General features: G+C 42.9%; 2 protein-coding genes across 12 annotated transcripts in view; both read right to left on the reverse strand.

Annotated features, from left to right (window-relative positions):
• Window positions 1-371: 371 nt before the first annotated feature.
• On the reverse strand, window positions 372-2,069 carry LOC308408926 (tripartite motif-containing protein 16-like; the record flags this gene model as incomplete). Its single annotated transcript, XM_080901407.1, has 2 exons — window positions 372-1,480; window positions 1,802-2,069. The coding sequence occupies 2 exons, from the start codon at window positions 2,067-2,069 to the stop codon at window positions 372-374; spliced, it is 1,377 nt and encodes a 458-aa protein (XP_080757533.1).
• Window positions 2,070-11,573: 9,504 nt separating this feature from the next.
• The window catches only part of LOC308404129 (uncharacterized protein), a 29,360-nt gene continuing 16,861 nt past the window's right edge, over window positions 11,574-24,072 (reverse strand). For 10 of the 11 annotated variants that reach the window (XM_080894018.1, XM_080894009.1, XM_080894019.1 and 7 more), the window contains 9 exons: window positions 19,621-19,871; window positions 15,210-15,285; window positions 14,589-14,677; window positions 13,557-13,781; window positions 13,347-13,418; window positions 12,985-13,096; window positions 12,723-12,852; window positions 12,241-12,484; window positions 11,574-12,121 (listed from right to left, as the gene is read on the reverse strand). In XM_080894018.1, coding sequence (XP_080750144.1) covers window positions 11,579-12,121; window positions 12,241-12,484; window positions 12,723-12,852; window positions 12,985-13,096; window positions 13,347-13,418; window positions 13,557-13,781; window positions 14,589-14,677; window positions 15,210-15,255 — 1,461 coding nt within the window. In that variant the 5' untranslated portion in view covers window positions 15,256-15,285; window positions 19,621-19,871 and the 3' untranslated portion in view covers window positions 11,574-11,578. The remainder of the gene's footprint in view (window positions 12,122-12,240; window positions 12,485-12,722; window positions 12,853-12,984; window positions 13,097-13,346; window positions 13,419-13,556; window positions 13,782-14,588; window positions 14,678-15,209; window positions 15,286-19,620; window positions 19,872-24,072) is intronic. The other variant, XM_080894011.1, reaches the window with a different exon arrangement.

Here is a 24,072-nt window from a genome sequence, read left to right on the forward strand (position 1 = left end):
ACTTAAAAAAATTACTTACAGTGTAATTATCTTTTTCCTTTAAAATATGCATCACTCACTGGTTCTGATCTACTGCCTTTAAATATTTTAGGTACTAAAAATGTGGGAATATGGCATTAGAAATGTTGCAGAGTCACAGCTAAAGAGCGACCCAGCTACAGTTTGTATTTGTGTTTGCATTTAATGAATTCATGAGCTTCTCTCCCTGCTCCTTTTCATGCATGGATTAGTGCCACATTAACTGAATGCAAGGTTTTTAGTGTAGGAAATGAATTAATGCTGTACCATGTATGAAATAAAAAATTTAAATGAAGATGTAGAAACTGCTTTAGATCATAACAAAAGTACACTGATACTCAAGAACATGCCCTCTATGTGTGTTTGACTTTACTGAACTCAGCACTGACTTCAAAACCCAAAAGACACAGTCCAGCGTGGAGCGGCTGAGTGAATGTGGTCTGGACTCTGTGGAGGAGAGTCATGGTTTCAGAGACGCTGTAGAAAGACAGAATACCTGCTCTGTGATCCAGGTACACTCCTACTCTGGAGGACCGAGGACCTGAGAGGAGAGTTTGGATTTTGTTGTTCAAGTAAGTGTAGCCGGTTGTGTCACAGAATAAAGCCCAAGATTTGTCATTGTATCCAAAACCACATTCAGTGGGGCACACAGCTCTTCCGATAGTCTTGTATGCGACTGCCACACAAACTCCTCTTCCTCTCCACTCCACCTCCCAGTAACAACGTCCAGTCAGGGTCTCCCTGCTCAGGACCTGCCTGCATGAAGTGAATCTGTCTGGATGATGAGGGTAAGGCCTGTATCGTTTTATTAGCATTGCTTTCCTGTTCCCCTCTGATAAGAGCAGGTGAGTGTAAGCTGTGTTTGGATCCAGTGTCATTTCATGTGAATATTTTAAGAATCCAGCTCTGGTCTTTGGCTCCGTTGGTGACAGTAAAACATCCACTTCAGTGACTGTCAGTGAGATGTTTGTCCATTCCTCTCTCAGAGTGTCCTGTAGTTTATCTCTGGTCTCTGACACAGCTGCTGTCACATCCTCAAAGTACCTCAGAGGACGAATATTGATGCTGGATGAGTGTGTAGACTCACTGAGTGCTGACAGTGAGGGGTAGTTGTGTAGAAACTGGTTGTGATCCTCTGTGTGTGAGAGCTGCTCCAGCTCGCCGTCTTTCCTCTTCAGCTCAGCGATCTCCTGCTCCAGCTTCTCCTGAAGCTCTTTGACTCGTCTCACTTCAGTTTCCTGCTGGGATCTGACCTGCTGCTTCACATCAGAGCTTCTTTTCTGCATGAGACGGATCAGCTCAGTGAACATCTTCTCACTGTCCTCCACTGCTTTATCAGCAGAGCCATTGATGGCCTCCACCTCCTGTTGAAGCAGCTTCACATCTTTCTCTCGCTCCTGGATTCTCTGCTGGATGTTTAGTCGTCTCACCTCGAGCTCCTTCTGCTTCTCAGTCCTTTCTGCTGCAGCTGGGACTGTTTCATGGCCTTTATGTGCATCCATTGTGCAGAGATAACAGATACTCTGCTGATCAGTACGACAGAAAATCTTCATCCCCTCATCATGACGAGAGCAGATCTCACAATTAGATGATGACACTTCTTGGAGCTTCCTGGAAGGCGAAACCAACCTGTGTTTCTGTAATCGATTTGTATTGTAGTGACGCTGGACGTGTTTCTCACAATAGGAGTCCTGGCAGACCAAACAGGATTTGACAGCTTTCAGCTTCCTCCCAGTGCAGACATCACAGGCCACATCTTCAGGTCCAGCATAGCATTGCTCACCTGCAGCAGCTTGGAGTCCAGTGTGCTTCAGCTGCTCCACTAAAGTTGCAAACATGACGTTTTTCTCCAGGACAGGCCTCGGTGTGAAAGTCTTCCTGCACTGAGGGCAGCTGTGGATTCCCTTCCTGTCCTCTTCATCCCAGAAACTTTTAATACAGTTCATGCAGTAGCTGTGTCCACAGGCTGTAGTCACTGGATCCTTCAGTAGATTCAAACACATGGAACAAAAGAAGGTTTCTCGGCCCAGCTGATCTCCTTTCTGTGCCATTTCTCCTCTCAGTTTAAGCGCTTTCGTGAGTTTCTCTTCCTTATAAACTAGTTTGAGGTCTGATCTGAACAACGTGTTCCTGCAGTGACTCGAGTCTAACATGTCACCACATGTTGGCTACACCCAACTTCAACTTGAGATAAGATAAGATAAAACTTTATTAATCCCTCGGGTGGGTTCCTCTGGGAAATTCGGTTTCCAAAAGCACAGCACCGACAGAAGTTACAGAGTTACAGAATATTATATATATATACACACACACATATATAAATACAGAGACATATATAAATAAAATATACGAAGGGGATAAATAGAATAAATAGGAATAAAAATAAAAATACAAGTGAATTGCACATTTCAAGTATGGAGTCTATTGCACCGTTGACTATTAACAAGAGTATTGCACAAAAGGTATTGCACAGTGAAGTGAAGAGGCACTACAGCTTAGTTGTTGTGAAGTGATGGTGTGGAAATGAGGAAACATGTGGGCAGAGAGGTGCTATGTTTACGAGGAGGAAGAAGAGGGAGGGTTATCAGCCTGTGCTTCATTCCTGGAAGAGGAGCGGTTTGAGAACGATGCTGTTCATTTCAACTGTTTCTCTCCCGTAAACACCATCAAGGGTGAGAGGGTGCAGCAGGTGTAGTAGTTGGTACATGATGGAGTAAACAAATTAACGGGTTTTCAAACATATTCAGCTCCACAAAAATGTGATGACAGGAATAATACAAAGAAACCTTGACTGCTTTTTTAAAAGTATTTTTCTGTTATTATGGTTGAGTTGATCACAACTTCTACAATCATCTTGATTTGGGGACGTGACTAAATAAGAACCAGTAAATATTAAGGTCTCCAGTGACTAGAGCTGTACGATATGACCAAAATCGCATATCCCGAAATAAGACATTTCTCATCCTGATAACAATATATATCACGAAATAGTGCTTTTCTGAAAATTCTGTGAATCTCGGGCAACTCAACTTGTGTGAAGTGTTTTCAGCTGGGTGCCGTGTACCTGGAGTGAAGTGTTCCCTTCGAGGCATGAAGCTATACCTTTTTAGACATAAATTGTAATGGCCACCAGGGCCGGTCCTAGACAGGGCCAATGGTGTGTGGTGGCAGATTTCTTTTCTCATGTATTAACCACATATTTTAACCATATCACTTTAGCATAGTAAGAGCACTCCTGTCACCAGTTTGTATGCATGTTGAATGTGATCACTAGTGGGGCCCACGATTTATTGCACCTTCACAGCATTTTCCTCCTGAGGGCTCTGGACATCCTGTTGCAGACGAGGTGATGGTTGGTTGGAGCTTTTCTTAGACTGAACAGTTAATGGTCTATAATAATTGATCTGTTGTGGAATGTTCTTTGTTGGAGAGTGTCTGTGTCTGCATATAAGATGTAAGGGCAACAATTCAGAGATGGTCCTGGTGTTTCACTGGGATGTTCTCTCCACATTTGTGTTTATTAAACCCACTTCAAATCAAGATCACTGGGTGTGTGGCAGGTTATTGTTTAATTTTCACAACAGGTGGCAACAAAGAAAGGAAAGGGGTGGGTGGTGTGTTAGTTCATTACCAGGCCTCTGGAGAACTTCATGACATGTTGAGGAGCTAGTTTAGCCATTTAAATCAGCTGTGTTGGATCAAGGACACATCTAAAACCTGCAGGACACCGGCTCTCGAGGCCTGGAGTTCCCTACCACTGTTCTATAGCAAATATAACAATTTGCAGTAATAACAAAACTAAGAAGGGTAGGCCATTCACCAAATCTTGAAATCTAAAACTAAAAAATAGAATACAAATAAAATAAAGAATAAAATAAAATATCCATTCATCTCTTTACAACCAACAACATAAAGTTTGTTTTAACTGAATGTAATGAAAGTAATTAGTTACTTAGTTTTAAAAATGTGATTTACACCGTGAATAGGTAATGAAGTGATAGATCTTCAGTCGCTCCAATCCCAATTCTACTTTTTCTGCATAATCCATCATACAAAATGTAATCAAATGGAAAAGTCTCTTTTTAAAACTTGTTTTTATCAGTTTTAATCTTTTAACTTTATGCATCAAGCAAAAATTAAATTATATGCAACATTCTCTGAGTGGAAGAAATTTGTTTAACATTTAAACCTATTTTCTGCACATTCCAGCACATAAAATGAAATATTTTTTGTGTTTACACTCAGTCTTTCAAATACATGCAAACACGGCAGAAAATAAATAAAATCAAAGACTCAGCGGTCCTGTTGCTCTATTTTCACCTGTTTAGCAGGAGTGGGGCAGCTGGAGGTTTGTCCTGGTGCAGGTGTGTCGAGGCCGTCATGTCAGTGGAAGGATCCGGCAGTTTCTCTGTGAATTTCACATTCCCGTGGAAGTGTGTCCTACTCAGTGCTTGTGCAGAAATTTAGGGGTTTTTTTTCGCTGTAAAAAGAAGTTTTCTTCGAACAGCAGACACTAATGTTTTACTAATGCGTTATATTTCCTTCTGCTGCTTTCACTTTATGAAGCTAACATATGACAGGATACATTGAGCAGGAATGTTTGATTTGTTGGCATCAAATGAAAATAAGATCAGCTTTGTGTCCATATTTGTGATCAGGTTCTGCCAATGACATGCCTTCACAACAGTTATCTGAATCATCTCCACCCTTTGACAGAATGATTTGAACAATAATCCCCCACCCCACCACACCCACCCCATTCTGTATCATCTCCACCCTTTGCTGAAACCAGAGGAGGGAAGTTTTTGAACTATATGAACATGCAGATTGTCTCATGCCCTTGTTTGCTTGATGTCATGACACTACTTCTTATCATGCTGTAAGTTTAAATAGTTTATTTTGTCCATATATAAAAAAATTATATATGGACATTATTATATATAATATTATATATTATATACATTATAAAGCTTATGCCTGGTCGGTGTATATGTATAAACTCTTTCCCAAGAAACCTGAATTCAAATGTTTCAGAGCCACATCTGTTTGTATTAAAGCGCCCTCTGGTGGAACTCATTTGCCTGACCTACAAACTTTAAATCAGGAAGTCCCTCATATATTAATCAGTTTCTGCAGCTCTGAGAAAGTTTTACAAATATAAATCTTATATAAATATAAAAAAGGGTAACACTACCTGGGTCTGGGTGCAGTTCCCCCCTCCAGGGGCAAGGGTACCTAGACCCGGTTCGTAGAGTACGCTTGGGGAGTGTGATCGTGTGTACAGCGTCTCTTCATGTCTGTCTCCACGTTGGTTGAGTGTGGAGTAAGTGCATATGAGAGCATGAGGGTGGGAATGGATGTTTGTATCTGTGTGTGCCTGTATGTCTGTGTCTATATGTCAGGTTGGGTGTCAGGCGCCACCTCTCTGGGGACATCTCAGGCCCTCCAAGGTTTGGAGGCCTATCTCCCCCTACCACCACTTCCCCTGCCAGTGGCGGACTCCCTCAGACATCGGTGCGTTAGTGGTTCTTTGTTTCCGGGGGTGAGCGTCCAGGTACACACCGGCTCACTCCTTGGTGGCTGCTTATCGGGGCCTGGAGCCTGGGGCTCACTCGGGCCACTTCGGAGGTGGGGTGCCCCCGGCCTCTCAGCCTGGGGCTCGGTCACTCAGGCACGGCTGGCTGTCGGCGGAGCTCACGGGCGCGTCACTGCAACCCCCCCTGGCTTCTGCTCCGCGGCTGCTGAGTGAGCCCTCATCTGGGACTCTCCTCAGCTCTTTCTGGGACAGTGGCGCGGCTGCCCCTCTGTTGGTCTTCCTTGGTCTCTTGTGTTCTGGGGGCCTCTGGATGTCTGGAGTTTTGATCTCCTCCATACCTGCTTCATGCCCTGGAGGACGGGGCTGTGGCCCCCCCACACCCTCTAGCAGATCATTACATGAAGGAACCTTTAAAAACAAGTGCGTCCATGCTCACAGGTGTACACACGGGTGATCACACCCACAAACTACACCCTTTTTGGCTCCTACCTCAAAGCACACTGTGTTCTGTTGATCTTATGTGCTGCACAATAATGTTTAATATTTAGTATTTACTGTTATATTCCCATATATCATTGTGATGTTGTTTATCCCTTGTTAAATGCTTGTTTTCTTTTTTCTTTCTCAACAGGTGATCCAGGTTATTGATATTTGTATTTTTGTCTGCTTATTTTGTTGGTTTTTGTTTTTTTCCCTTTATCCACGTCCCTGTTCTCCGATGTTTTTTTCCCCTCTTTCTTTCTCCCTTTTCTTTTCCCCAGTCAAGTCTGTCCCGTATTTAGCACGTGAAAATAAAAAATAAAATAAACAATAAAAGGTGAAATGGACCATTACGGCAAGGCTGGGATGGTCCATTTGGTAAAGTAAATCCGTTGGGCATCTTTCTTCGCCTTTAGACAATAATTCTGATGGCAAAAGAGCCAAACGGGACAGGCAAAAAAACCCCCAAAAAAACAAACAAATATAAATCCTCCATGGATTAGAAATTCATAATTCTGAGTCTGATATTTGGAGGTGTTCTTTAATGGTCAATCAGTCTATGAAGGAAGTTTTTACTTGTTTTTGAAGCACCCCCCAAATGAATCAAAGCACCCCCAAAGATTTCTTACTTTTTTTTGACAATATTTGCTGTTTGTGTGACACACTACTAAAAATATAAAAAGCATACAGTACTGTATTTGTTTGAGACACCATTTTAACAACAAAAGTATAGATAACCCCCCCTCCCAAAATGGTTTGTTCCAGCTCGCCTCTCCCCTGCTCTGGCTCTAGCGCTCTTGCTGCCAGAGCGATGGTGGCTGAGACGCAGCGGAGAAGAGGTGTAAGTGCCTGGCTTAAAACAGGACATATTAGCTGCATTTAACCTTCAGTTACTCTTTATATAGTTGGTAGGAGTCAGACCATGTTTCTTTTTAGGTGAAAAACATTACACCAGGTAACCTGCAGTGTTGAAAACGTGTTTTCCGACGATGTTTGCTACCCTACAATCCGTCCTGCTCTGTAGTAAAATCAGCGACATATGACCGTCCTGTTGCTCCCATTGAAATGTATACAGCCTATTTAAAATCTAAAACTTTAAATTGTTGGCAGCCTACTGTTGTTGCCACTGTCCTGTTTGAAATGGATACTAACTAGCTAACTGACTGGATGCCTATTAACCTTATAACTCCTGTTGTGTGCGTGTGTGTGTGTGTGTGTGTGTGTGTGTGTGTGTGTGTGTGTAGAGAGAGACAGTCAGGTTCATAATGGATATAAGGAAGTTTTTTTCAAAAAAGGAGCCACATTCAGGTAAAAGTGTAAAATCAAATGATCCGTCAAACAAGAATAATGTTGGATCAGTGTTTCAATATTTATATCTTTAATTAGATATACATACGGTTTGGTTATTTGCCTTTTGGTTAAAAGTACACTGAGAGGGGACTTTTGTTAGCGATCTTAATAGAATTTTTTCATATTAATGTAATTTTTCATCTAATTGAATACAATCTATTTGTGTATGATTGTCAGTCCAAAGAGGGAGAGAGGAAAGAGAGGAGAGAAAGTACAAGGTCAGGAAGAACCAGGTAAGAAAACAGACAGGGAACAGTGACAGGCACAACAGAAACTGTTAAACTGACAAAGAAAAAAAACCTGATTTTACTCAACACAATCTGGAAGTTGTGTTCTCCCTATATTAAAGCTGCTATACAGAATCTGCAAAACAAACTGGGTTGAAACATTTTGACCCTCTTTAATAACATTCCAACATAACATTATAATGGATTGGGGAGATTAAAATTAATTATATATTTTTATGTGGTTCAGCCACAACTCTACTAAAACCTCAGCCAGTAATAGGTAGGCCAACTTTTGGACCGCCCAGTTGTCTGTATGACTGCCGCAGTACGTACATCACATTTTCACACTATCAGAAAGAGCCAAACAGCCCTGGTGGAGTGAGGAGCTGTAAAGAGAAGCAGATGCTCTGTTTCTAAAAATGTTTTAAGCTTGTTTCAAAGATTCTGTACTGCAGCTTTAAATGTTTTTAAAAAGCACACATACACTTAACTTATCAGTGTTTCTCAAACTTTTTACAGTGTGTACCACCCAATGGCTGTGTCCCAATTCAGGGTCTGCACGCTTGAAGTACGCACACTACGTGTACTACGTACGGTGCGTACTATAAGTACAAGAAGTGCGGAAGTGAGAGGCTTGTGAAATGGGACGGTATACGCTTCGTTGCGCTGTTCAGGTTGCCTAGCAACCATGATACTAACCGCGAGACACGTTACATACAGCATTGTTTGACAGAAATGAAGGAGAAAAATGTTTTGTTGGTCATTCATTTTCGTCATGACATCACTTTGATTAGTTGAGTATCTGAGGCTGAGACCACGGGACTGTAAAACATGATTGTTGGGCTTCATTTCTGTGCTGAACAGTCATTTAAGATTAGTTAGTAAATAACAATTAGTTAATGTTGTTCATGAGACTAAAGTCATCTCACTGTGGTAATGTAAATATAATATGGACAATATTATAGTATTGTCAGATTATTATGATATATATATATATATATATATATATATATATATATATATATATATATATATATATATATATATATATATATATATATCACTGACTTTCAGCTTGTTGTGTTTGTGGATATATGACTGACTTTAATTATTAAACATTCGCACATAAATAAGTGACGTCATATTCAGTACTTTTGACAGTTCACTCTTCGGCCGCTCCATCTTATTAGGGGAAATCCATATACATAAATGTAAATTTCAAAACTCAACCCCATCATTTAATTTGTTTTTGATTGAAATTGAATATTACTTAAACTCTCGTAAATTAACTTCCAATAAAAAAGGTCTGTCATTGATTGAAATTCATTCAGAAATGTTTAACGAATGAGCTGTCACAACTTTCACGTACAAAGTTGTTATGAAGTCTATCACATTCCCCCCTTTTTTTCTTTTCTATCCTTTATTTATTTATCCTTCTTATTTCATTGTACTGTATATTGTTACTCTTATTTGCCTTGTATGTCTACTGTACAAACTGAACTGGAATGACTGACTGTTCGCTTTATAAGTTCAATAAAGTTTGAAAAAAAAAACCCTCTTTGGCCGCTCCCTTCTGCCGTATTTTGCGGCAAAATTATCCACACCCACCGCTGCGCTATGAATTCTGGGATATATGGGACCACGAAGCGTGCACCGGACCACGCTTGATATTTGGGGAAATCGACGGCGCATTTGGAGTATGCATTTGAAGTACACTTCGAATTGGGACAGCCGTCGTCGCGTGGCGGTGACGTAACTGCACTTGAAATGCGTACTTCAAGCGTGTAGACCCTGAATTGGGACACTGCCACCGACTGTATAAAACAGGGGTGTCAAACTCAAATATACAGTGGGCCAAAATTCAAAACTGGAACAAAGTCGCGGGCTAACATTAATATTTATTGAAAAAAATCTTCCTCCAGATATAACAAGGAACTTTTTCTTACAGACTCAAATAAGTTTTGCTGAAAAACTGAATATGGAATAAGCAACGCTTAATACTGAACGATATATAACTTAATATTGCACAAATGCAAAATTGAAATTCCAATTAAATAACATATCACTGGAATGCATTTCTTAAATAAAAATTGTATTTGCAGCCTTCTGATTTAAATTTTAGCAGTAAACTTTTTCCCCAGGCTAATAATAAATGTAAAAATAAAATAACAATAATAAACCACTTAACTAATAAAAATATCATTAAACGTGAAACCATTCAAGCCCATGTCTGGGAGTAGCAAGACAAATTGCACAAAGAAAATGGTAATTATAGCTCAGTTTGCTACACACTGATCTACTCTGATGCGTCCAAGCCAGATACCTGGCATCTCTTCTTGGATGCTAGTTCCTCAATGTCTGGGCTCAGGCTCTGAGCTGAGGAAATCCTCAGGATCGAGTGAAGGTGTTCATCGGTCAGACGTCTCCTGTGAGATGTTTTGGCCATCTTCATTGAGGAGAATAGTTGCTCACATAGGTAAGTGCTGCCGAACATGGAGAGCATCTGAGCAGCGTGGGTGCGGAGCCCAGGCATTGTGTCAGGGATGAAATGTGGAAATTGTGAAGCGCCCACAGCATCATACTTTGATTTCAGCGTGTCACTACACTGGAGTTCAATCAGCTCCATTTGGAGGTTTGTTGGTGCTTTTGCCACGTCAACTGCAAAAGGATTACTGAGCAGTTCAAATCGACATTTCTGGGCGTCAAAGTTGGCAAACCGCCGGGTAAACTCAGTACTGAGTACACAGAGTGTTTGAGCAAACTGTACGCATGGGAACACAGCAGTAGAGATTTGCATGTTCATCGTTTGGCAGCAGGGAAAATGGCCCAGGTTTCCTTGTAGCATCTGATTCTTCCACAGGCACAATTTCGTTTTAAAAGCCCTCACTGCAGCGTACATATCTGTGATGATACGCCCCCGTCCCTGAAGCTGCAGGTTCAGCGCATCGAGATGGCTCGTGATATCACACATAAAGGCCAGCTCACACAGAAACTCTTGCTCCCTGAGCTCAGCTGTGTCTTGCCCTTTGCTTTCCAGAAACTGAAATATTTCCTCGCGTAGCTTGAAACATCTGTTCAGTACTTTCCCTCGGCTTAACCACCTCACCTCCGTGTGATACGGCACGTCTCCGTATTCCGAACCACACTCCTCAAGAAAAGATTTGAATTGGCGGTGATTCAGACCTTTGGCTCTTATAAAGTTAACTACTCGTGTTACTGCGGTCATAACATGTTCCATCTTTAGGGCTTTGCCACAAAGTGATTCTTGATGTATGATGCAGTGATAAACAGTCAGCTCACCTGCACAGTTCTCCGCTCGCATCTTCTCCCGTACCCTGCCCACCAGTCCGCTCCTTTGACCACACATCGCTGGTGCACCATCTGTCGTTAACCCCACAAGTTTTTCCCATGGCAACTTCATTTCAGTTAGACATTTGGAAACCTCTTCAAATATTTCCTTCCCTGTGGTTGTTCCATGCATTGATTTTAATCCTAAAAGTTCTTCCGTAACACAGAGTTGAGTCCACACCAAGGATGAAGACTGAAAGCTGGGCAGTATCAGAGGTGTCTCTGCTCTCATCCACAGCGAGGGAGAATGCAACGAAACTGTTTCCCTTCTCCATCAGCTGGTTATTTAGATTGTTGGCAAGTTCACGTGTGATCAGCTACTCTGTTTCTGCTCAGGCTAACATTTGAAAATGCTTGCTTTTTCTCTGGGCACACAACGTCGCAAACTTTCATCATACAACTTTTCACAAACTCTCCCTCACTGAAGGGCCGGGCTGATTTTGCGATCTCTGCTGCCACAACAAAACTAGCCTTTACAGCAGCCTCACTTTGTGATATGGCTTTTTTGAACATAGTCTGTTGTGAAACAAAACTTCTTTTCATCTCTTCTGCTTTCCGGCGCCTTTGAGTCATGTCCAGGTCCTTGTACTTCTCTTGGTGTTTCGTTTCATAGTGTCGTCTAATGTTGTACTCCTTGGTTAAAGCCACATGAGCTCCACATACAAGACAAACAGGTCTGTCTTTTACATAGGTAAACAGATATTCTGTCTCCCACCTGTCCAGAAAGCTCCTGTTTTCGTTCTTTCTTTTCGCCATTTTGGGAGAGGTAGCGCGGCAGTATTCGCGCGGTTGTTATGACTACAGTCAACAGAGGAGAGGGCGTTAATGGGTCCTGTCCTGACTGACGCGCCAAAACGCCAACAGAGCATTCTGGGATTTGTAGTATTAGCAGTACATGCACTGTATAAGACCGGCGGGCCAGCTCTAATTTGGTATGGCCTCGTGGGCCAAATGTAATTAGGCTGCGGGCCAAATTTGGCCTGCGGGCCAGAGTTTGACACCTATGTTCTAAGTAGATCTGTGCAGTGTAGCCGTCAAAGAAGACAGAGATGGTAGAGTATGAGAGCGACACCTTGGCAGTGACTCCAGTTCGGTCTTTAGAGAGCTCCACATTGTGAACCAGCTGAGGCAAACTATTGAGGGTCAGGATTGAGTTGTCCAGCTGGATAACAAGCAAAGTGTAGGAAATAGTAAGTGAAACATCTGAAACACACAACCGGTTGATTTCGCAGCAACTATCATTAGACTGCACTGACTAAACTGTGGGTGGAGGTAGCTTACCCGAACTGTCCCACCTTGTTCCAGATGAATTTTAATGCTGGGTCTGTCCAGAACCAGTGTCACACTGTCCAAAAAGGTCACGTCTTTACGTCGACGTTCCCGGAAGTTCCCCAGAACATGGAAGTCTGGTACTGATGGAGTCAAGACCAGAGAGTATGAACACCGATCCTCAACAGAGTTAACCTGGCCGTGGAAGTCAATGACAGTGGGGTCAGTCACAGTGCATGTGGAGTACAACATGCAGCTGGTAGAAAGAAAGGAAACAAACAAGAATGAAAAAATATCACGAGGTGCTGCTGAACGCCAAACCAGTGGGGAAGAGACATTTTATACATATTCATTAATTGAATACAATTTAATTTTCTTTATATAGCACCAAATCACAAACACAGACTCAGGCCCGAGTATCCCTCTGTGGGGACCAGCTAAAGGTAAGAAAGTGATCACAGACGTTTCTTTGAAATACAAAGAGATATATTTACATGCCGTTGCCTTCACAACGCTCCAGAGGGCCACAGCCAGAAATCTGCAGAGCAGCAGTGTCAGAACAGGTGAGACTAGAGCAGGTTTCCAGATCTGAGCTCAGCACTGCACCGTATTCATGCAAACCACCTGAAATGAGGGATAGTTTAGTTTAAAAACTCAAAGATCGCTGACTAGTTTAATAACAACTGACAGAAACATCATGGTAACATTGAAATACAGAACACATGGGTCAAGTTTTGAAGCCTGAGATTCACCAACCAGCATATCTGCATCCACTGATGTCAAAGAATCTTTGATACTGACGATTGCTGGGAACGAACAAAACAGCCATTATATCAATCGTGATACCACCAACCTGAGCCTCAAATGCCTAGACAGAAATAAACACAAACAATGTTACAATCACAGAGTAAAGACAACTAAGAATGGATAAAAATCTTTATCTACTTGTGAAATAAACATGTCTGAATGATCCTCACTGATATGGAAACTGTCTGTCTACTACAGATTTTTTTTGAATGTGTGTGTGTTTGGGGGTTTTCTGTTGATGTTCTTGTTGTTTTTTGTTTTTGTCAATATCTTAACATGTTATTTATTATCTGTCACATGCAGAGACTCACCACTGAACCAAATGCCAATATTTCCACAATCAAAACAGTTTGTGTCCCAAAATTAACTGGAACCAAACCATACTGTAAAGTAAACAGAGAAGATTCAGACACTATTAGGAATTCTGAAAGTGTTCACCAATGTTTAATATGATAAAAAAAAAATCATGTCAAATTTTATTTTTTGTTCTTACACAGTTAATTTAGTCTAAAACAACTCACATTTTCCTCATTGAGCTCCATGATAAACAACACATAGCATTCCATCCTGTTCTGAATGGTTGCTACATTGTCATAAATCAGCTTTTGGATTTCAGCATTGGATTCATTTATCCAAAACTCAATGCTGTCTGAGTCAGGTGCAGTCCCCACAAGACAGTCACCTCCAGTTTCAGGGTTGAAAAAGTTGTCGAAGCAGAATGCAATGTTTTCACTCATGAAGGCGACCTGTTAGAAGTCAAAGACACAACTAATCAGTGATACTACGTCTTTTCTACAAACCCACTAGTTGCCTCCTCTAGCTCAGCATGACGCACAGCTCTTGTCAGGTCCTGGCATCGTACTTAATTAGGGGAGGCATGATTAGATGATGAAGACTTGCTGTGCTGGTCAGCCTCTGCAGTAATCACACCCTGAACCCACTGCTCCACCCCTCCGGTCCAGCCCAGCTACAACCTACACCCTGCCATACTAGCAAACATGGTTATCTCTCTGATAACGGCAAAAACTGCAGCATAGATGGACGGATGTTGATGTGCCTTCTCCGTACCATAGATCCAGTCAGACCCAGAGGATCAATCTTAATATATTGATTCCACTGTTACAAAGATGAAAACATTTTTTATATATTTAATTGAAAGCCAAATTGGCTGCTTAATATTAAGATAGAAAGAAATAAAATATAGAAAGACAAGCATAAAATACATATTTAACCCATTAATAATCATCTACATGAACGATGCATGGGGTTTCTCTCACAGGCATCACATCAAAACGGTCGCCTCAATGAGATAAGAAAGAGTCAAGAGTTTAGGTCTCCTTCATGAGGTTTAATTTTTTCTTCACATTTGAGCTCCTTTTTCTGTGAGAAGTTTTTGTTTCATTATTTTCTCATTCATAAAAGAATAATATAAAAGAATTCTTGAACAAAAATGTCCTCCTGCTAGAAAATCTCAGGAGGTATATCGAGGCGATACTCATCAGCAAAAGTGGGGATGACAGAATTGTTTAAAACAAAAACATCAGGATACTCACATAGATTTGCTCGTACTTCTGTCCATAATAATTGATTGGACATGAGCTGATGTCCAACACTGAAGAAACAGTGATTATCTGCCAAGCTCCTGAAGATATGGAGGCACATGAGTGCTGTGAGCTTTAGTCTTAACTAGTTGTTTGGACAAACAGGGAGTGCAGCAGGTTCAAACAGTAACATCATGAGTGGATAAAACAGTGTTTGTTACTAAAGAATCAACATCATGAATTTACAGTTTATACTATAAGTTAGCAAACCTTAAAAGCAAAGATGCACAATATTTGTTAGGTTATTAAAGCGTCATTCCCTTTAATACTTCAAATCTTTCTGCTCTTTTTTGCTCAGGGTGTTTGTGCTATGTTTATGTTGCTTCCACTAAAGTAGGGGTGTCCAACTCCAGGCCTCAAGGGCCAGTGACCTGCAGGTTTTAGATATCACCCTGGGTCAGCACACCTGATTAGTTCATTACCAGGCTTCTGGAGAACTTCAAGATATGTTGAGGAAGGCTCGGCATCCTGCTAAAACAAGCAGAACACCGGCCCCTGAGGAGTGGAATTGGACACCCCTGCACTAAAGTGATGGGAGGAAACACTTAAAATGGCTTCCAGGTGTGTGTTTACCTGACACTCCAATCAGAACAGACAGGACGAACAGGAGGTGGAGCATCTTAAAGGAGGCCAATCAGCTGACAGAGACCTGAAAGCCACACAGTTGCGACATTTCTGAATGGACAGAAAATCGCTGACCACTTGAAAAATGAAGCCGAGTCTATGTATGTGATATTAAATTGTGAAAGTGAAAAAGTTTCTTTAAAAGAGACTGAAAGAAAATTAGTGAAAAGTACATTGTGAAAATCTTGTACACCAACTCACTCCCTCTAAAAGTCTTGCTCCATGACCTCGACAAACTCAAACCTCTGTTTTTTAGCAACCACTGATGCTGCACTCTGCTTAGTCTGTGGGTAACTGTGGGCTGCCTTCAGACTCATACAGGCTACTAGAGGACTTTTTCATCTTGATGACCACTTTTACCTTTGGTGCTTAGCATCTTTTTCAGGGAGCTGCTACTGTGACATCAACAGCCTTACAAAAACCTTATAAAAAAGAAATTTAACCTCAGTCAAGTTGAATTACAAACACCACCAAGTGCGGCACATTTCCTTACTCTTAAATCCCCCAAATTATTATCTAAAATATATAGAACACTTTCTAAATTAGATGAATCAATATCCCTTCCTATTGCAAAGTGGGAAGCAGATTTATCAGTCAGTTTAGACCAAAACTTCTGGTCTCAGGTATGCTTAAAAACTTTTAAATTGATTAAAAATCCCAGTCTGCAATTAATACAATACAAAATACTACATAGAGTGCACTATACAGGTCATCGGATGTTCAAGATGGGCTTTACATCTTCCAACAACTGCTCACACTGTCAAAACAATACACCAGACAATTACATTCACGCTCTTTGGTTCTGTCCACCAGTGCAGAAGTTTTGGCACGAGATATGTGAAGACTTATCAAAGTGTCTGAAATGTAACATTCCAACTTCCCCCTTAGTGTGTTTGTTGGGCAGCTTAGATAATGTCACTTCAGAAAACAATATAGCCCATATGGTTTTCACTACCCTATGCATAGCCAAGAAAACTGTCCTCATGAACTGGAAAAATAAAAATAATCTTAATTCTAACCAATATAAGAATTATCTATTAGATTACATTAGTCTTGATACAGCCTCTGCCACCACATCAGATCAATTGCTCTGGGCTCCTTTGATCGGCTCCATCACCTAGTGGGGGTGGGGGGTCATAGTTTGGTCCCGCCTTCAATGTTGTGATTGGTGTGGGGGCAGGGACAGGCTTAGGGCGTCGGGGGATTCCCCGGAGGCATCTTCCTTGGGGGGCTCAACCCGGGGTAGCGGTCATGTCCGGTTGGGGGCTCTTTTCTGACCATTTCCTCGTGGCTGCGTGCAGCGGGGCTAGGGGAGGGTCTGTGGTGATGGACGTGGGTTACTGACCTGGTAGCCTGTCTGCCCCTGGGTGGGTCCGGGATGGGCATGAGGGTCTGGGGGCGCTCCATCTCTGGGCCAGGGCCCTGGCTGGGCCTCGGGGCCTTGGGTCCTGGTTTGTGTGTTGCCGGGGTTGTGGGCGGGTGGGTGCATGGGAGCCCATCCCTGGCGCAGGGTGCCGCCGGTGTGTCGAGTCGCCTGTGGGGCTCTTCAACCGGTGGGGGAGATTGTTACACCTTGCAGGAGCTTTCCTCCCCTCAGGAACTCTCTGCAGGAGGGGGAGATACAGGAGAGGTGGAGGAAGATCTCAGCCTGGGCGTCTATTGTCTCATGTAGTCTGGAAGACGAGTAGATGGTGGGGTGGGTGCAGTTTTCTCTGTGGTGGGGTTGGGTGGACTGTCCCGGGCTCTGTGGGGCCGGGGGGCGCTGCCGCGCTGGGCCCCGGTCTGGATGGGCCTGGGCCCCCTTTTCCCTGGCGGGTCGCGGAGTGTGGGAGTGCCTACTGGGGTCAGCGGGGGAGCTGGCCCCAGGGAGGGGTTACTGCCCCTCCCTTCCTTTCCTCCCCATCTCCAGCTGCCTCCCTCCTCCCGCTCCACCACAACCACCCACACATGCAGGGCCTTGGAGTAGGGGTATGTCACCAGGATGCAGAGGAGGCTACCCCCCCCCCCCCCCTCTGTCCCCTTCTGGCTGCCTCTGCCTCAATTTTATCCCACAACTTAGACATTCACATTACTCACACCCTCATTGCACATACATATAGGATCTTGGGGGTGGGCACAATACACGGAGTCCAAGTTTCCATCAGGGTGTACACCTCACCCCTGGCTTCATTGCCCACCTCTCAATTTAAATACATGTAGACATTGAGGGCCAACAGGAGGGACTATGCGCTTACCTGCTGCTCTCTGGCAGGTAGCTCCATGCCCTCCTGGGTTTTAATTGCACCTTAGAACACACATGCATCAACACTACTATGAGCGGGTGGAGGGAGGTTTGGAGTCTTTTCTCACCCCCGTTCTCTGCGGCCTGCTGGAGCAGGGGGGGCTGGGAGGAGTTGGCCGTCCGGCTGCGGTCTGGGGTGTGGGGCCTCCCTGCTGCTGCGGAGTCGGGGCGGTCTGCCTCTCCCCACCGCAGGGAAAAGGGTAACACCACCTGGGTCTGGGTGCAGTTCCCCCCTCCAGGGGCGGGGGTACCTAGACCCGGTATGTAGAGTACGCTTGGGGAGTGTGATTGCGTATACAGCGTCTCTTTATATTTGTCTCCACGTCGGTTGAGTGTGAAGTGCACATGAGAGCATGAGGGTGGGAATGGATGTTTGTGTTTGTGTGTGCCTGTATGTTTGTGTCTATATGTCAGGTTGGGTATCAGACGCCACCTCTCTGGGGACATCTCGGGCCTTCCAAGGCCTCTCGGCCTGGGGCTCGGTCACTCAGGCACAGCTGGCTGCCGGCGGAGCCCACGGGCGCGTCACTGCAACTCCCCCTGGCTTCTGCTCCGCGGCTGCTGAATGAGCCCTCATCTGGGACTCTCCTTAGCTCTAACTGGGACAGTGGCGCAGCTGCCCCTCTGTGGGTCTTCCTTGGTCTCTTGTGTTCTGGGGGCCTCTGGATGTCTGGAGTTTTGATCTCCTCCATACCCGCTTGATACCATAAAGGACAGGGCTGTGGCCCCCCACACTCCCTAACAGATCATTACATGGAGAAACCTTTGGAATGCAAGCATGCTGATCCACACAGGTATGCACACAGGTGTACACATGGGTATTCACAGACGCAGACTAAAGCTTTCTTGGCTGCTGCCTCAAAGCACACTGTGCGCTGTCTATCTTGCGTGCTGAACAATATCATCTATTATTTAGTAACTATTGATATTTATGACTAGGTAGTTTATTGTGATGGTGCTTTTTTTTTTTTCTATTATTATGTTGCTCTTTGTTGTTTGTTTGTTTGTTTTTTTTCTCCATACAGGTGACCCAGGAGTTTGTATTTTTTGTTGTTTGTTTTTTTTTCTCTCTTCCCCCCCTTCTCACCGTCTCTTCTCCCCTTTGGTTTTCTTTCTTTCTCTCCCCCTCTTTCTTTCATTCTTTCCCCCTGTCCTATTAAAAAAAAAAAAAAAAAAAACAGCCTTACAGCTCCATACAGAACCTGTATGTGACAGATATGACCAGGAGCTGTGCAGAGTTGGGACTGAAAATGCTCTGATTTTGACATTTACAGAGAGCTTCACTGGAAATCAAGTTAAGTGTTCACAAAAATGTGGTTATTTCACAAGTTAGTCCAGGATTGACATGAAAGTGGTGGTGCTGGCAGCATGTGACCAATCACAGACATGGAAATGTCTCTAATGCCTAAACCTCTTCCAGGAATAATAACATAATATTCCAGAGAACTGATTGGTCAGTAGGCAGTGATTTCATCACACCTTTTAATCTCTAATCTGTAATTTAGTACAAGATTACATCTTTGCCATTGTGCTTTAGCTCTTGTAAGTCATGAACTGCCTTTGGTACAACATCCCAGGTGATCAATGTTGTATACTGTAGGTAACGTGGGGGAAAACAATGACAGACACAGAGTTTGTGTGTTAATACTGAGGCTGTTAAACAAACAGAAATGGATTTAAGTTGTTGTTCGAACATCTTGCTGCTCCTGTACTCATCTGTCAAATCTGATTCTTCACACAGACATTTGACAGATTTAATTTCCAAACTAGAAGTTTATTTTTACAATCCAACACCACGGTTTGAAACCTTCACCCTCAGAGAATAAAGACAAGTAGAAATATGTCCTTTTTTTAAAATACGCACACTAATGAATATCATAACTGAAATATAGTGCTACAGATCCCCATGTGGAAATCAGCCTATTTATAATTATTTATCATTCTTAGTGTTATGTGTTTCTTAGTCTTCCTTTGTCTCTCAGAGCTCTGAATTGTGGATGTATCCACTGAGCGGTGCTGCTGTTTGGTCCAAAAGCTAAAATGAGAGTAGAGGTGTGCAGCGTGTCCAGCTTCTCTTACCTTCTGCAGCTCTGATGGAGGATGAGGAGGAAGGAGGAGGTAGCAGATGGGCAGATTCATCTGTTGGTGTCTCTGTGTGAGACAAACTGCTGCTCTCTCTGTCTCTCTCTCTCTTTATTTGCATCCTTCAGGCGGTCCACACCCCAGAGGAGAGAAGAGGTGGAGGTGGAGTCCACAGTGGAGCTACCTGATGTAAAGTGCTCGCTACTGATTCAGCACCGTGTGGGTCAGCACCACAAGGGAACAATGAACTGTGTGATGAAGAAAAAAAAATCAATAACAATGACACATATGAAATCACTGTTTCTAATTTAAAGCAGTGAAAAGCAAAAAGTGAAAAAAGTACAAAAAAAATGTTGATTTTAGAAAAAATACAGAAAAAAACAGAACATGTGATCAGACAGACTGCGACAGGCCTACTCTCATATTCTCAGATATTTCACAGGACTTCATAAACTCTGTCCTACATCAACTTTCCAGATAAGAAACAAATATCTCTGCACTATCAAACAGCTGGGCTGTCCTTGGCCCTACAACCAGCACATCCAGGCAGAGTTTATTGTACCTACAAAGGCTACACGGAGACTAAAGTTTATTTAGGTGTTACCAGAAAAATGGGTTAACCCCCCACCAACAAAAACAGTGGATTATTATTCCAGTAATCCATTTGTTGGTAATAAATACAGTCTAAATGGAAAATGAATCTAAACTTTTATCTTGTGTTTGGAAAATATATGCAAGAAATCTCTTAAATCTATTCATATGAAACAGAGTCACTTTCAATTCTGCAATCATCAATACCTGAAGGTTTCTCCAGTAAAACTATGGTAGAACGAACCACAATGAAACATCACCATGAAACAAGTCAAAACCCATCAAACTCTGTTTCGATTGGAGTCTGTTCCCATAGCAAAAACACACATTACATGTTAATGTTAGCATTCGAGGATAGTATTACGAGCAACTTTAGGAAATTCACAGACACAGAGTTTGTAGAAGGCAACATCGCATTCAGCGTATGTTGAATTGAATATGAATTTTCATTGTTTATTTAATTTGATAGAAGAACAAGAATCCTGCATGACTTCAGAAATCATGTTTCCACTAAGTATTTACATTGTAATGCAAATGAAAAACACATAGGAAAAAATGGTTATCATTAACAGATGAAAGGCTTTAGTTATTACTGGTATTAAACTAGGGCTGAACGATATGTCGTATTTGCGATAATATCGCGACATGATCAAGTGCAATTTTCTAAACGCAAAGGCTGCGATTATACTCTGTTTACGTGACATGCGCAAGTAAAACATGTGACATGATCAAACGAGATTGTCTAGCCACAGAGGCTGCACTCTGGTCACGTGACACGGGGAGCAAAGTTTTGAAACAGTCTACCGAGAGTGAACTAGCAAGCAAAGCTGTAGCCTACACAATGGCCTCAGGTTCAACAGAACCAGAGCCTGCGGGGATGCTAGTACCAAAGAGGAACTGCACATCAGCCGTGTGGAAATATTTTGGGTTTAAAAGAGATGATGTCGCACAGAGTCAGGTACTGTGTAAAACCTGTCTTGGTAGAGTTTCTACATCTCGGGGAAACACTACGAATTCGTACCAGCACCTTAAGACTCAGCACAAAACAGAGTATGATAGATATATGGCTAAAAAATCTAGTAGTGTGCAGAATAAACCTAGTAACGTTACTCGGCAAGGATCACTGACCGAACTGTTTGAAGGTGTTACGCCATATGAACGCACTTCAAAACGGCACGTGGAAATCACCAAAGCAGTAACCCACTGCATCGTGAAAGACATGATGCCCGTCAATACGGTGACCAAGCCTGGGTTCAATAATTTGGTAACTACACTGGATAAGAGGTACAGAATGCCCTCCCGCACGTATTTCAGTCAGACTGCAATACCCGAGCTACATATGCAATGTAGGCGGAGGGTTGCAGCGGAGTTAAAGGCTGTTGAGTTTTTTGCAGCGACAACAGACATGTGGTCAAGCCGTACAGCAGAGCCCTATCAAAGTCTGACGGTGCATTACATTACCGAAGACCTCCACCTCGAAGCTCGCAGCCTACAAACGGCCTACTTCCCCGAAGACCACACAGGGGAAAACATTGCTGCTGGCCTGAGAGAGGGGCTTGCGTGTTGGGATCTCCCTGAAGACAGCCTTGTCTGCAACGCGTCAAATATGGTGAAAGCAGCACAGCTGAACGAATGAACCAGGCTCCAGTGTTTCGGACACAGATTACATCTTGCTATTGGTAAGTTACTGCCGTGAGAGAGAGAGAGAGAGAGAGAGAGAGAGAGAGAGAGAGAGAGAGAGAGAGTACGTGCGTGCGTGTGCATGCATGTATGCGCGAGCCTGTGTATCACTCTCTCCCACAAACACACCACACTATTATTCATCTTGTTCTTTACTGCTGTTAATTCTAGATATGTTATGTCAACCCCACACTGATGTACCCATCTCTTCTTATGTATTTTCTTTTTTGTTTTTGTCTTATGGTCTTATGTTCTTGTATGTCATGATGTATGTAACAATAGCTTTGGCAACACTGTTCCCATAGTCATGCTAATAAAGCAACTTTGAATTTGAGAGAGAGAGAGAAATGGTGAAACCTTGCATCATAACTGCAATTGTATGTCTAACACTAATTTTACTTTTTACTTTATTTTTTTTTCCCTCCAGAAAATGCAATCAAAGATGGTAGAGTATCAAGAGCAATTGGGCTGTGCAAGAAGTTGGTGGGGCACTTCTCACACAGTTGGAAGAAAAAGGCAGCACTCACTGAGGCACAGAAGGAGCTTAAGCTTCCTGAGCACTCTCTCATTACTGAGTGCCCTACAAGATGGGGGTCCAAAGAGAAAATGATTGCCAGAGTGCTGGAACAGATGAAAGCCATATCGCAGGTATTGACAGGTGACCGACATGCACGCTCCCTCATCCCAACCTGGCAGGATGCTGAACTGGTGGAGTCCATTCATAAGGCACTGCATCCTCTCTCCGAATTTACTGATGCTCTTTCTGGAGAAGAGTATGTGAGCATCTCCTACCTCAAACCAGTTCTCCATCTTCTGGCAACATCAGTCTTGGCTGAAGATGCTGAGGACACTGATCTGACTAGATCAATTAAAACCAAGGTCCTGGCATACCTCAACGACAAGTATAGAGATGGCAGATGGCAGGAGAAGAGGTCTCGCACTGAAACTGCTCAAAATTCTGCACAGGCCTCTGGGGGAAAGGCAAAGAAGACTCTTGGTAGTCTTTTTAAAACCTGTGCGGCCTCTTCAGCTTTGCCTCTGCCACTTGAAGATGTCGTGGAGGCAGAGTTGAATAGTTACCTGTTGACCCCTGTCATTGACGGAGAGGATGATCCCTTAGCCTGGTGGAAGGTGCACAACATTCACTTTCCACGACTGTGCAAGATGGCCCGCAAATATCTGTGTGTGCCAGCCACAAGTGCCCCCTCAGAGCATCTGTTCAGCACTGGGGGGAATATAGTGACCTGCACTCGCTCATCCTTAAAGCCAGCAAAAGTAGATATGCTGGTCTTCCTAGCAAAAAACCTGTGAGCTAGGATGATTATGGCTAGCTGAGCCATACTCATTGTGCACTTTAGTTTGTGCTGTGTTGCTGTTACTTACTGCAGATAATCAAGATGTTCAGCCAGTTTTAATTTAAAGGTGTGTTTGTGTGTGTGTTTATACAATTGCTATTATGTTTGCACTTTATGTGTAATGTTACTGACTGCAGAGATCAGTAAGATGTGTGTATTTTTTATTTATTAGTTTTATTTATTTAATATTTTTTAATTTAATGACTGTCTAGTAGTTCACAGATGTCGAAAAACTGAGTGTGGTAAAGCCACTGATTTTTTTTATGTATATTTCTGCAATCTGCACATTGTACTGACTTTCATTTTAATGTTTACACCAGGGTTCCTTGTCAGCACTTTATGCTCAGATGTTTGTAAGCTAAAAATAAACTATTGTGTATGTTCAAATATACTGTTGTGATTGAAGAAGTTAAATAAAAATGTCAGTCATCAATTCATGCATCATCTCATGTCATCATAACAGAGGTCTGTCTTCCAGGAAAGAACAGTTAAAAATTAATGTAATATAGTATTTGTCACGGTCCACTGTGACGGACCGAGTGGAGAATGCGTGTAATGGACCCAGGTGCGTACACAAGTGAACAGACGGGAGTGAGCTTTAACAGAAGGCGAGCCTTTAATATGGCTGAAAACAAGGTGTGCAAATACAGCAGGGATGGCGTGGCTAAATAAAAACCTAAACTGGGAACAAACTATGGTGAGGCTATGGCTTGGAAGACAACAGACCAGGCATGGAAACACGGAGGGTGGGAACACAGACGACGTGACACAGACTGTAAGAAACACAGAGACTAAATACACATGAGGGATGATCAGGGGAAGT

Source organism: Rhamphochromis sp. 'chilingali' (assembly GCF_963969265.1).
Source record: "Rhamphochromis sp. 'chilingali' genome assembly, chromosome: 1".
Taxonomy (NCBI): Eukaryota; Metazoa; Chordata; class Actinopteri; order Cichliformes; family Cichlidae; genus Rhamphochromis; species Rhamphochromis sp. 'chilingali'.